General features: G+C 47.9%; 1 protein-coding gene across 11 annotated transcripts in view; it reads right to left on the reverse strand.

Annotated features, from left to right (window-relative positions):
- The window catches only part of LOC136109597 (dynein axonemal heavy chain 9-like), a 191,971-nt gene that overhangs the window by 101,946 nt on the left and 76,243 nt on the right, over positions 1-13,782 (reverse strand). For 5 of the 11 annotated variants that reach the window (XM_071816766.1, XM_071816753.1, XM_071816759.1 and 2 more), the window contains 5 exons: positions 13,273-13,469; positions 10,126-10,288; positions 7,400-7,523; positions 4,452-4,594; positions 1,102-1,263 (listed from right to left, as the gene is read on the reverse strand). In XM_071816766.1, coding sequence (XP_071672867.1) covers positions 1,102-1,263; positions 4,452-4,594; positions 7,400-7,523; positions 10,126-10,288; positions 13,273-13,469 — 789 coding nt within the window. Of the gene's footprint in view, positions 1-1,101; positions 1,264-4,451; positions 4,595-7,399; positions 7,524-10,125; positions 10,289-13,272; positions 13,470-13,782 lie in introns of those variants that run through there. The other 6 variants (XM_071816754.1, XM_071816761.1, XM_071816762.1 and 3 more) reach the window with 6 other exon arrangements.

Below are 13,782 nucleotides of genomic sequence, written 5' to 3' on the forward strand. Positions count from 1 at the left end.
ACTATATGTAGTGCAGATCTGTGCCATATACAAAGGAATTTATTAACATTTTATTCTGCTGCAGCAAAATCCAGGCTGGAACATCTAAGTTGATCCCTTTTCATTTGTTATCTCTAAAATAACTTTGTCTGTTCATGTACTGTATACCTCTTTTTATATCTTTTTATCTCATATTTTATCTTATTCCAAGCAATTTTTCTAGCATTAAGCTCTATAAAATAACAGCCTTTCAAGCATAAATTTGGGCTTTTCTCCTCTACAAATAGGGAAAGCACACACATAAAAAGAAACATTGTAGACTTTATTCTGCAAAAATCCTGCCCAGAAAAGCTAAATAAACATAACTGAATCTCTTTTAGTCTAGCAGCAGGTTGTCATCAATGAGAACTTGACATAATTTTGCCCTTGAGAATTACAGGCGCTCAGACACGCCTGTGGAGAGCAAAGCCCATGTTCCCTGCAATAACCATAAGCATTAGGTTATTTCCTGCACCGATTTGTAAGCTGCCGCTCTTGCTTGCAAAGCAGTGGTGTGTCTGGCAGTGCTATCAGTGCACAAACACAACATGGTGCCCACGGCCATGCTTCAGCCAAGGGCTGTGCCCCTCTCTGAAAAACCTGCTTTGCTTAAGTTAATTAGAATCATAGAAACATTTTGGTTGGAAGAGACACTTGAGAACATCAAGTGTAACGATAACTTAACTCTGGTATTAAATCATGGCCCTAAGAACTTAATCTCTGTCCAACCCCTCCACAAGGATGGTGACTCCATCACTGCCCTGGGCAGCCTGTTCCAATGCCCGACAGCCCTTTGGGGAAGAAACCTTAGTTAATATCCAATCTGAACCTTCCCTGGCACAACTTGAGGCCATTTTCTCTCATCCTAAAGCAGTAGAGAGTTACCAGCAATTCCTCTCTGAACGGTCACCCAGATGTCCTGGGTGAGTGCTGTCCCTGCAGTGCTGTCCCCATCGCGAGAGGCACTGCTTGCACCAAGCAGAGGGACATGTCACACCTGGCTGCCACCAGCACCCCCCACAGAGGAACCCAAACCCAGGCACGGCCATGGCGGCCCCAGATGCCAGTGGGTGAGGTGCTCACCTCCACGGTCTCTGTTTCTTGCAGAAAGCAGAGGCTGACAGACTCGAGGGCCTCCTGCGGCCACTCCTGGAACCAGTCTATGGCCGTGCAGCTGACGATGGCAGGGAATCTCCTGCTGCGGACACGGAGCTTGCTGCCCACGGGCGAAAAACACAGCACAACCTGCAGAGCCCAGGGAAGGAGAACGTGAGAAGACACAGCCAGGAGCAGGCATGGGGTTCCAGCTGCACAGCCCAGCTCAGGCTCTTGCATCCACTTCCAACAGGCACAGACTGAAACACAGGAGGCTCCATCTGAACATGAGCAGAAATTTGTTTGCTGGGAGGTGCCAGAGCCTGGCCCAGGCTGCCCAGAGCGGGTGTGGAGTCTCCTCTGAGACATTGAAACCCGCCTGGACCCACCTGTGTGATCTGCTCTGTGACCCTGCGTGAGCAGGGCTTGGACTGGGGATCTGCAGAGGGCCCTTCAGCCCCCACCAGGCTGGGATTCCATGAATGGAAGATCTCACAGCACCAGCTGAGGTTACAGCAACCTCAGTCCTTGAGCCCTTGCACTTCAGGCCAGCAAGCCTGGCATGGAAAAAACATAATGTGGCAGTGAACACATTTTTTCTCTGCAATAAAGACAAGCAGTGGTGTTAAACATTGCCATGGTCAAAAGCAGAAGCCTGGCACACTTTCAAACTTGAAGCTGGGTTTTAATAAAACCACCCTTCCCTGCTTCAGCAGTGAAACAAAGCTTTGCCCAGCAGGGAACTGGCATCTGTATTCAAGTGGTGCAACCAGGAATTAAAGTGAATGGATCTAAATTCTCCTGGCAGGACCACAGGCCCACCTGGGCTGTTTCCCCGAAAGCAGCACTGAAAAGAGTCGAGGTGGCTCAAACTCAAAATCTGCTTTTATCAGAGTGAGACATTTTTTGAATAGAGAAACCTCAAAACAAAGCAGAACAGAAATAAAAGCATTTATGAATATATTTTCCCTACTCATTGCATTTTTGTGCAGCAGGTCCTTTGCTTTTCAGGCTTTTATTTCAGTCCAGCTGCTAAAAGTTTCTGATTTGCAGCAAATTGTGCAGTGTATGTGGGCCCCTGGGGGTCTCTCTTTGCATTATTCTGGGGCCTGGTCAAGGGGCTGTTACTCCCTTGCCCAGCATCCCCTCTGCCCTGCACCATTTCTCCTTCCTCCAGCCTTATCCCTTCCCTCATCCCCTGCCTTTCCTGCAGGCTGGGAGCCTCCTGCCCCACAGCCGCTTGGCCCACAGCTTCTCTTGGCAGCACAAGCTCTGCCTTTGCCAGCAGGAAACTCCTTCTGGAAGGATGTAAAGTCAGGACAAGGCAAAGTACCTTTCCTCTTTGTTGCCTCACAACCAGCTTTAACAGCAAGATAAGACCCAAGAACCAAACAAAACCTACCACTACTGTTCATCACAGCCCTTTTCCTGTGAGACCGCTGTGGCTCATAAATCCATATGAGCTTTGTTAATTGGCCACAAAGCAGGACATGGACAAGATGCCACCATGCAATGAAGTAGCAACATGTGAGCAAGGACCAGCTTGGGAAGCAGTGTATCTCACTCAGTGCATCATCCCTCTCCTACTTGTTAGCCCTGGCTGGTACCTTAGCAAGTGTCATAGGACAGGCTGCGGTTAGCTCAGATGTCGCTATAGTGGGTCAACACCTCCATCACGATCTGTTTTTCAGAAGCCACAAAAGAACAGCCTGTAACAAACACACTTTAGTTTCCATTTCAGAAGAGGCAGCTGAACTGAGAGCTCCTGCTCCTCTGCCATGGCCACTGCGTGTGGGGACAGACACACAGAAATCCTTCCTGCACCTTCAAGCATACGCCTTGGGCACCTCTACGTTTTTCTGTCAGGGCCAGGCAAGCTTCAGGAAGCTGTCCATGTACAAAAGCCTCTTCACAGGATCCCAGACTGATTGGGTTGAAGGGACCTCTGCAGATCCCCCAGTCCAAGCCCTGCTCACGCAGGGTCACAGAGCAGATCACACAGGTGGGTCCAGGCGGGTTTCAATGTCTCAGAGAAGGAGACTCCACACCCGCTCTGGGCAGCCTGGGCCAGGCTCTGGCACCTCCCAGCAAACAAGTTTCTGCTCATGTTCAGATGGAGCCTCCTGTGTTTCAGTCTGTGCCCGTTGCCCCTCACCCTGGCGCTGGGCACCACTGAACAGAGTCTGGTCCATCCTCTGACACCCACCCTGGAGATATTTATAAGCATAAATAATACTTCCTAGCTGACCCCATCCATCTGCTGTAACACACGGTTAAGGAGAAGGGTAGAAAAAAGAGAAGGGATCAGCCTCAAGTAAATCATATTCACACTGCCCTTCCAGTGCACCACAATAACAGGAATAGATCCATGAGGGGACGGGAGGCAGAAGACAACCAAGATGCTGAAAAGTCACAAAACAGCATCAGGACTCATCAGAAAATCCCCTCTACACCCAGAGAGGGAAAGAGCAGGACTGCATTCCCTCTCCTTGGGCACCCACACTGTGGCATGGTCCTCAAATTTTCCCTCAAAAATTAATTTTCCAGTTGTTCCCCATCCTAAACATGTACCTTCCCACATCAAAAAAGCAACGGGCCACCCTATCTCAGTGACCGTGTCCCACCAACACAAACGGAGCAGTAAGGAGGAGGACATGCTTTCATTGAGCAAAGATCAAGGCTTCTCTCTTTGCCCTCCCCAGCTCCTGGCCCTGTGCCGGCAGCAGTGAGCTGCCCTGCAGAGGGGTAAACACCTTCTGGAACAGTCTCACTCTCCTGTGCGCCTCACTGTGCTTTCCCCGTGAGCTGAGCACACATGGGAAATAGTCCTGAAACTGTTCTGGGATCTTTTGGACATATTCATAAGGTCTTTCTATGCTGGATTATGGGCTGTGCTGGAAGAAATCCTGTAGGCACGTTGCATGCCACTCAGTTTCCAGCACTCTGTTTTTAACATAATACTTCATTTCTTCTGGCAATGGAACCCCAACAACATGAACACTGATCCCCTCAGCAGCTCTTTCAAGCAGCAAGACCTCGTCCTGATGCACCCCTGTGCCCGGCTTTGAAAAGGGAGCGGCTGGTCCTGCTCAGCTCTTGAAAGAGAACATTCTCAACTTCCATAGTGCTTTCTAACACCCAAGAAGTGATGGCAACAGAGAGCATTTCCTGCACTTCAGTACTACTTGCTGAGTGCATCACAGTTCTCATCATGAACAGGCAGAAAAGCCTTTCAGGCTGCGGTCTGACCTTCCTACCAGGCAGCCCAAAGCATCTTCACCCCATGCTCCTGCACCAAGGCAGATGGCGAAGACCTGAACTCCCCCAGCCTGTCTCACCTTCAGCTGCCGTCGAACACGCTCTATAAAAAACTTCCAGCAAGTCTCCCTGGAGTCCACCAGCCCTCGGCCTTTGACTTCATTCCTCACGCTGTTGATTATGTTTTCTACTTCATCATCGGGGAAGAGATCGGGGATTTCACCTGAGAAGAAGGCAGGTTTGGGTTTACTGGTCTGGATTTTGTTGCAGTTGCAGAGCAAAGTGAAGCAGGTGCCTCCCTCTTCAGGGGCTTGGGGAAAACCCTTCCTTGAGAAAAATCCTTGTGCCAGGTGCCCATAGGCCCCAGCAGCAGCAAAGTGGCACAGAACGGCATTCTGCTAAAAAATAAGCCCTTGTGAGAGCAACATTTCTCATAAAAGCATGAGCTAAACAAACACAGAATAAAGCCAAAGTACAGAAAGTCCATTTTTGTCAGATCGACAGTGCTGATTAGATTACAAAAAAAATCGCAAATACCTAATATGCTATACACAATAATGAAATAATTTCAGTTTTGCAAATCAATTAGTTACCTGTACTGTTCCTGCAGCTGTTCAATGCCATTGCCAGTGCTGGTAAAATAACTCCCACATCACCAAAACATTTTAAAAGTCAGAAATCTTTTAAAAACTTTTAAAAGTTAATAGTTATGCAACTGATTGCCAAAAACAAAACCAGCCAATTTTTCTTTTTTTTCTGGTTACTTAATTTATCACCTATTCACTTCCCTTCTGGCTTCTGATTTGATTGAAATCATTATTATTGAGTGAGATACTGTCAATATGAGCACTAATTACTTAGGAAAATACACTAATCAGATATCTGCTTGTTTATAAGAGAGTCTAAAATATATATTCTGTTCTAGCTCCTTAGGTGATGGAAAGAAGTGAAACAAGTAAGAAAAACAAGCCTGCAGAGAGCGGGGAGCAGCCAGAGCCCTCAGGCAGCACCCGCTGGGTGGCACTAAGTCACGTTTTGGGAGGTCATAGAACCATAGAACGTCCTGACATGGACAGGACCCCCAAGGATCATGGAGTCCAACTCCTGTCCCTGCAGTGACAACCCCACAGGTCACCCCGTGTGTCTGAGGACGTTGTCCAGTCTCTCCTTGAACACTGTCAGGTTGGGGCCGTGACATCTCCCTGGGAGCCTGTTCAGTGTCCAGCACCTCTGGGTGAAGAACCTTTTCCTCATGTCCCACTGACCCTCCCTGGCACATCTTCTGCCATTCCCTGGGGTCTGTCACTGTCACAGAGAAGAGCTCAGCCCTGCCCCTCCTGCTCCTGCTGAGGAACCTGCAGCCCCATGAGCTCTGCCCTCAGTCTGCTCTGCTCCAGCTGAACAAACCCAGGGACTTCAGCCGCTCCTCATATGGCTTCCCCTCCAAACCTTCACCAGCTTCATGTCCCTCTGGACACTCTCCAGTAGCTTTATCTCCTTTTCTCCTGTGTCCCCAGCCCTGCACACAGTGAATGCTGCAGGTGAGGCCGCCCCAGCACAGAGCAGAGCAGGACAATCCCCTCCCTGCTCGGCTGGCCGTGCCGTGCTGGATGCACCAGGACACGGGGCCCTCTTGGCTCCAGGGACACTGTTGGCTCATGTTCAACTTGCCACTGACCAGAACCCCCAGAGCTCTCCATGGAGCTGCTCTCCAGCATCTCGTCCCCCAGTCTGTCTGTACAGCCAGGGTTGCTGTGTCCCAGGTGCAAAATCTGGCACTTGCCCTTGTTACACTTGTCATGGTCCCTCCCATGGTCCCTTCCTCAGTCCTCAGTCCAGCCACAATTCTGAGCTGCCTCCCCAGACCCTGAGTGAGGACTTCTGATCTGTCCCCTCTTCCCCACATAGCAGCTACAGGAAAATGTGACACCTTTCTGAACCACCGCAAAATGACCTGGACATCCCAAACCAGGCTGCTTGGCCTGCCCCTTGCTGCAGGACACTGCAGAGCTTCACTTCATGTCATGAGATATTTGTGTCATCTACACAGGTGACAGGAGCTACTCACCAGCCTCCACAACAACCCCTGTCTTTACTCCTGATTACAAATTTATCACAGGCAGGGATTGTTTGCTGCTCAAACCATCTGGCCAATTTACAGTCACATATGTCAACTCTGGAGTTTCGCACAAACTATCGCTTCCCTGTGCTTTTAACTCTCCAGTCCTCACCATGCACAGAGGTCACCCGAACCAGCTGGAGTCTTCCCACTCCTGACTCATAAATAAGGAAAAAAGCATCATGCAGTTGGTAGCAGTGATTTTCCAGGGACTCTGGGGAATATGCCCAGGCTGGGTTACCCCCTGCGGTCACGGTGACACAGCCGCACGCTCCCATGTGCGCTGTAGCTGCAGTGCGCCCTGCATGGGGAGTGCTCCACCACACATACTCATGCCATGTTCTGCAGTGAAACAGAGCATCTGTGTGTAGGCTGGCTATTCTGCAATTGTTTGGGCAAGCAACAACTCAAAAACTTTAATGGAAAAACAAAGAGGAAAAGGACTGCAATGGGACAAGCAGCTAGGTGACGCACACAGACACGGTCATTTGGTGGCTTTGTACCATCCACCAACTTGCAGTCAAATATTCCAGCCAGGAAAAACCTTATTAGGTAACTAGAGTGTGGATGCATGAGATCCACAGGTCAAACTCTTCATCTGTTGATACATTCCTTGGGCTCTGTCCTCAGCTGCAATGTCACAACAGACACGTCTCTTAACTGTAGAGAGTATACCATGAAGTATGGAAAAACTAGGTACACAACATCAGAGAAAGAAAAACTATCAGATGATGGAGTGCATCCTCACAAAGGAGACCTTATCATGGCTTTTAGTCCAGAACTTAACCCACATATCTTCTAGCTCACTTCATATATTGCCCTTCTGTATATTCTAAAACCACAGATGCTACCATGAGCACAACCACACTGAGAAGGGGGAAAGGGGAAATCAAGCAATGAGAGATGTACCTGATGCTAAGAAGTCATTCACCAGCACCAAGAACTGCTCATCTGCCACTTGAGCGTCGGTCATCAGGAACACGATGCCTATGTTCTTCACACCGGCTTTCAGGTACAGGTTTGCCAGGTCTGCCTGGAGGTTGAAAAGCAAGAGGACTTAGGGGGTGCACCTCCATTCTGCAAAACTCAGGTAGGTACCACATCTACAAGCAGGATATTTCAGAATCTTCCCATTAACCAAGAATAAAGCAATGGCAATTAATTAGCGTGAAACTGCACTTTGGCCACTCTCCATCTTCATGGCTGAGCCTGCCAGGTTATATGGGGGAGTCTATCGCTGTCATCATTGTAAGACTTTACCCGGTAAGACTTGACGTTACGGCCAGGTCTGTGTAACACAAAAAAAAAGAGAAAGAAGCCCTGGCCAGCACCGCTACACACAGGGAAATGCTTGTAGCTGGAACACCTGGAGGTCAATGGATGTGGCTAAAGACATCAGTGCAGTCCCTGGTTGTGGAGGCTGCCCTGGGAGTTCAGAAAGGCTTACTGTGGGCACAATAAGTCACTATATGGGGACATTAAAGCACCACAGGGACTGGGAGGGACAGCAGCCACTGAAAATGTTGGTCCTTGGTGTCCCCATGCTGTAGATTTCTCTGATTTCACAACTATACCTGAATTTTTTTTTTTTTTCTGAGGTGCTGCAACACATTTCTTTCTGCTTGTGAAGAAAGGAGAAGGACACCCTGTGCAAACAGGGATGTTTTCAGTTTTATTCCTTTCCAGAGTCTGAGCAGGGACTCGCCCTTCAGTCTCCCACTCAGTGCAGTGATGCTGACAGAGAAACTGCTCATATGGAAAAGCTGTTTCACCTCTAAGGGGACAGTGTCCTGATGAAGGACACAGTGTCCTCCTGATGAAGGACACCAACTTCTTGAAATCCAAGTTGTTCATGAGACGGGAAAAACGCCATCATCCCGCTCAAACTCCATCACTTCCTTCCTGCCCCTCCAAGCAGGATACAAGGCATGCGGGAGACACTGAAGGAATTTACTGGCCTGTGTTCCAGAAACTTTCTTAGAAATTCAGCAAATACACACACTCCCTCAAAAAGAATCATTTGTTACTTCCATCACTGGAAATTTGAATTAGACCAATTATAACAGCACGAGGGGCCAATGCCAGACAGGGTAATCTGTCACCATCCTGCTCTTCCATATCTAAGAAAAAAAGATGACTCCATATTTCATAAACTCTTTGAAAATGAATAGAGAGTGAAGGGAACATCAAATTATCTTCCACCTCCACAGACAGAAGTAAAGACATGCTTTGAAAACAAATTTATTAATGCTGGTTTCAAGCTATGTTCCTAGATGGGAGCACAGGTTTTCTCAATGAATAGGCAGGTAGGAGCTAGAAAATTGTACGAGTGGGGCTGAAGAACACAGAGGAAAGCTGAAAATACCCAATGGATGGAGGATCAGGCTTGTGTGACGTGACAAAAACATGACAAAAACAACCTGTACACAACTACAGGTCATCAGGCCCTGCCTCTGATGGGGAAGGAAGGCAAGGGTTCATTGGCCATCGCATCTCCCGAGCAGAATGGCGTGAAGTTACTGAGGTTGTGATTTTTACAACATTTCTGATGAGAATCCTTTTGCCAGCAGCTAAAATACTTGAAAATCATTTCAACGATATTTTACAATGTTGATTTGTAACTTCTGTGCTCACTAGCCTGCGCATAGATATAAGCACAGGCACCTGTTATCTATAGTGAACCATCCACCATCCCCTCAGTCCCTCCCTCATACAAAATCCTGGTGGAAGGACTGGATACGACTTTGGAACTCTCCTCCTGCTCTCTCCTGCTCCTTTTCCACCTCCAAATCACTCCACAACAGGCACCTCACAGATGAGCTAATTACCACATCTTGGTTTAATTAGAAATAATAGTCAAATACGGTTTCTTGAACAAGCATTAACTGAATGTCCACACCAGGGGTTTATCATCGAAAGCCCAGCGCTGACTCTGAGCCTTGGGCTGGGATGTTGTTGGGTCTGGCCAGCTCAGAGGGCTGGCAGGGGACATCAGGCCTGTCTGCACCCCACAGATGTGTTGGGAAGCACTGCTCCTCTCTGCAGTCCCATATAGTCTCTGGAGCTTTTTACTGTCTTCACAATGGCGTCATTCAACACGCAACAAGACAGAATCACAGGATCCCAGCCTGGTGGGGGCTGAAGGGACCTCTGCAGATCCCCCAGTCCAAGCCCTGCTCACGCAGGGTCACAGAGCAGATCACACAGGTGGGTCCAGGCAGGTTTCAATGTCTCCGAGAAGGAGACTCCACACCAGCTCTGGGCAGCCTGGGCCAGGCTCTGGCACCTCTCAGCAAACAAGTTTCTGCTCATGTTCAGATGGAGCCTCCTGTGTTTCAGTCTGTGCCCGTTGCCCCTCACCCTGGCGTTGGGCACCACTGAACAGAGTCTGGTCCATCCTCTGACACCCACCCTGAGATATTGATCCATTGATCAGATCCCTCTCAGCTTCTCCAGCTCAACAGCCCCAACTCTCACTGAGTCTTTCCTCATCAGAAAGATGCTCCAGACCCCTCAGCATCTTTGTCTCCCTCTGGTAATTCCTTGTCCTTCTTAAATTGGGGATCCCAAAGTTTTCAGGGCAAGTTCTGCTTTTTATTCCCTTCCGCTCCACCTCAGCCCCAGGAGTCACCCACCTTCAGGTCAGGGATCCCGTACCCTTTCCTCAGCGTGATCTGGAAAAGCTCCAGGGAGCTGATGAAGGCCGCCAGCCTGGTCAGGCTCTGCTTCCCGCTTCCACCCACGCCGACCAGGAGAGCGTTCCCTCGGGGGGACTCCAGGATCCGGTTGATGCGGCAACTAAATTGAAGCATATAAAATCTGTCATTAATAAGAGTATTTTTCTTATTCTCTGCCCACTGCTTTTCAATATATATTTTAATCACTAGGAAACCGTAGTCTGAATGGGATGAAAAATGTCAATCTAAGAGACATGTCAGCAATCAATCCCCATCTCTGCTGAGGCCCAAACAAAGGACGTAGCTGATTAAAAAAATAGTTTGGTGGCGATTCAAACTGTGTCCAATATTTTTCCACCTGCCAAGTCCTGCTGGATAGAAATATTTTAAGGTGAAGGCCTGGATGTCTTTGCAGGGAGGACAAGGGAAAATAGTGAGAACAGAACATGGACATGCAAATAGTGAGAACAGAATTCATGGCTCTGGTGCACCTCTCCAGTGAAGGTTCCTCTTCACAAAGCATTTTGGGTTCATGTTCAGGTGAAGGGTCCTGCTATGCATTAAAGCATATTCATATACATCTGGAATAGCATAATACCTGTCTGGAAAATACAGTCCAACATTATTTATCCAAGCCACCATTAAGAGTGAGATTTTGTCACACTTAAAATGAACTTGCTATTGTTTTTCAGGTCTGTTCACTTGTCCTTGAGAGTTCCACAGTGAGCTCTGCCCCCAGTCTATTCTCTTTAAGCAATTGCTGACATCCCCACATGTTAAAATCCCAAGTGAGGGAGGTTTAGAGGATCCTACCTGTGAAAACCTCACTGTCAGGTGTCTGAAATGCAAGCACCATTCCCCTCTTCACATCACTGCCTTTATTCAACTCACTTAACTGAGTATTTTCCTAGACTAATTAATTTTTCAAATAAGACTGCAAGAAATACTGTACTGCTTTATTACAACTCAAGCATCTTATGATCTATGTGCAGACTCCCACAGACTGAGAAATTAAACCCAGAATAGCAATCCAGCTTGTGTGGAGAGCTGGAATGTTCCTGCTTTTCATTCTCTAGCTGGCTGTCCCCAAAAGCAAGGGCACGGGGTGTGCGATGGGAATGGGCACCATGAGCCCCGGGTCAGGAGGTGACTGACCCATATCCCCCACCTCCCCACATACATTAACTCCCTTACTTTTTTTTCCCAACAGAAACTTCACAACAAATTCAAGATGTCATCCATAAGCTGTTGGAGATGGAATAATTTGTGTGTTTCAGCAAAACGCAATTTCCAAATGCGCTGAATCGAAATCACTCAGCTCCAGTGAAAATCATGCTGAATACTCAAACCTCGCCTTCCTGATTACTCACAATATTAACTGGAGGGATACTGACAGGTTTTGTTGAAAATCCCAATTTATGTAAGGTGCAAAAGAAGCACAAGATTAAAATTACTGTCACCTTTCTGCAAGCAGAAACACCAATGGACATCAGGTTGCATATGACTCATTAATACAAAGAAGTAAATGCCCAAACTATAAGGGAAGCCATGCCCCAGCACAGCCAGCACGCTGCACCGCAAAAGGAACAGATGGCTGAGCTCTTAGAACAGAACTGGTTAAACAGCTAGTTAAAAGGAGTAGAAATTTATATATATATATGTATTTTTTTAATTTGCATGAGAGTAACTGCATTAGGTTACCAGGTCCAGCAAACCTGAAATCACCCACACAAGCGTGCAGCAGGACAGCGGCTTCCTTCTAGCTTAGTCACAAACCTGCTCTTCATGATACAATGTTTCCAGGCAAAATCAGTTAAAACTATGATTTACAGGGCAGGTTCATCTTCAGAAATTATCTGAGGCCAGGTCTGCATTTCAGCCCCCAAAAATCAGACCACATCTGGAATATTGTGTCCAGTTGTGGCCCCTCAGTTCCAGAAGGACAGGGAACTGCTGCAGAGAGTCCAGCGCAGCCACCAAGATGCTGAAGGGAGTGGAGCATCTTCCGTGTGAGGAAAGGATGAGGGAGCTGGGGCTCTGGAGCTGGAGGAGAGGAGACTGAGGGGGGACCTCATTAGTGTTTACAGATATCTAAAGGGTGAGTGTCAGGAGGATGGAGCCAGGCTCTTCTTGGTGACAACCAATGACGGGACAAGAGGCAATGGGTTCAAACTGGAACACAGGAGGTTCCACTTCATGGTGAGGGTGGCAGAGCCTGGCCCAGGCTGCCCAGGGAGGTTGTGGAGTCTCCTTCTCTGCAGACATTCAAACCCGCCTGGACACCTTCCTGTGGAACCTCAGCTGGGTGTTCCTGCTCCATGGGGGGATTGCACTGGATGAGCTTTCCAGGTCCCTTCAACCCCTGACATTCTGGGACTCTGTGATTCTGTGGAATTCCCAACAAGCATTTAAATCATGTATAAGAGCTGGAGGTACGTGTCACGATCCATACCACAGGCATGTAAATAGCTTCATAATGATCAACAGAGGCTCGCTATTTTCATATAGTCCCACGTGTCCAGTTTCCACAGGGAATCCAGCTGGACCTCCAGGCATCGGAATGCAAGCAGGCTTTCCAAAGGATCCAGGCAATTTAAGTGCCTCAGTCCATTCAAACTAGTAGCCTGAATTCACGTAATCTCACATTATATACATTTGAAAATCCCACTGAGAATTGTGTAAACGTGGCTCTAACCCAGTTGTGAAAGCATTTAGGGACATCCTGGTGTAACTAGTTCTGTGGCTGGCTGTCAAGTGAAGACAAAAAGCACTTGATCAATGTCATGTACAATAAACGTCTGTGCTGTATGCAGAGCATCAAGGGCCAAAGATGTAACAGCAACCAGACTTCAAAACGACCAGCAGCATGCTGACCCTCCATCCGACAGCCCCGCATCCTCACAGTGTCAAAAGATCCCCCCAGCAGCAGCTGAGAAGCAGGGCAGTATTTGTGCAGGACACACCACGTGGGCAGATGAAGCTTCTGCACACCTCCAGCTCCTTCTGCTCTAATAATGGATACCGACATCCTCCAGAAACCTCCATGGAAACAATCTGCATGGATAAAAGCTACAATGAGAGCATAAAGACAGAAAACTCCCTTACACGTGGCACATGGCGTCCTCAAACAGCACCAGGCTCATGGCAGCATTGACTTCGTTGTAGCTGTCCAAGGCTTCCACAAGGATCTTGTTCAGCTCCTCCCAGGTCGGAACTGGCCTGTAGCTGGGTTCTCCAACGCCTTTAGCGAAATGGCAATAAATGTTCATTCGCTTGGTCTGCTCTAAAGTTCCCTCAATGTCCTGTCAAATTTAAAAATAATTTTAAAAAAAGGTATATAAGAAGTAAAGGAGAAAACACTGCAGCTCTATGTCATCTTTCCAAGTGAAGCACAGTGTTCCAAAAAATGCCTTTTTATGTCCATATAGCTGCACCTGTGTGTTGAAAAAGGGGAAAGAGCGACAAAAGGGAAGGAAAGGGAAAGGATAAAGCCCCAATACTTGCTCTGGACCTTTTGTAAATCACAAGAACTCATCACCTTAAGAGAATGTGAGCACAAGAAAAGCCCCACAGCAACAGCTACAGCATGACACTGTTGCATGGACAATGATTAAC

This window comes from Patagioenas fasciata, chromosome 18, assembly GCF_037038585.1.
Source record: "Patagioenas fasciata isolate bPatFas1 chromosome 18, bPatFas1.hap1, whole genome shotgun sequence".
In the NCBI taxonomy this organism is placed as follows: Eukaryota; Metazoa; Chordata; class Aves; order Columbiformes; family Columbidae; genus Patagioenas; species Patagioenas fasciata.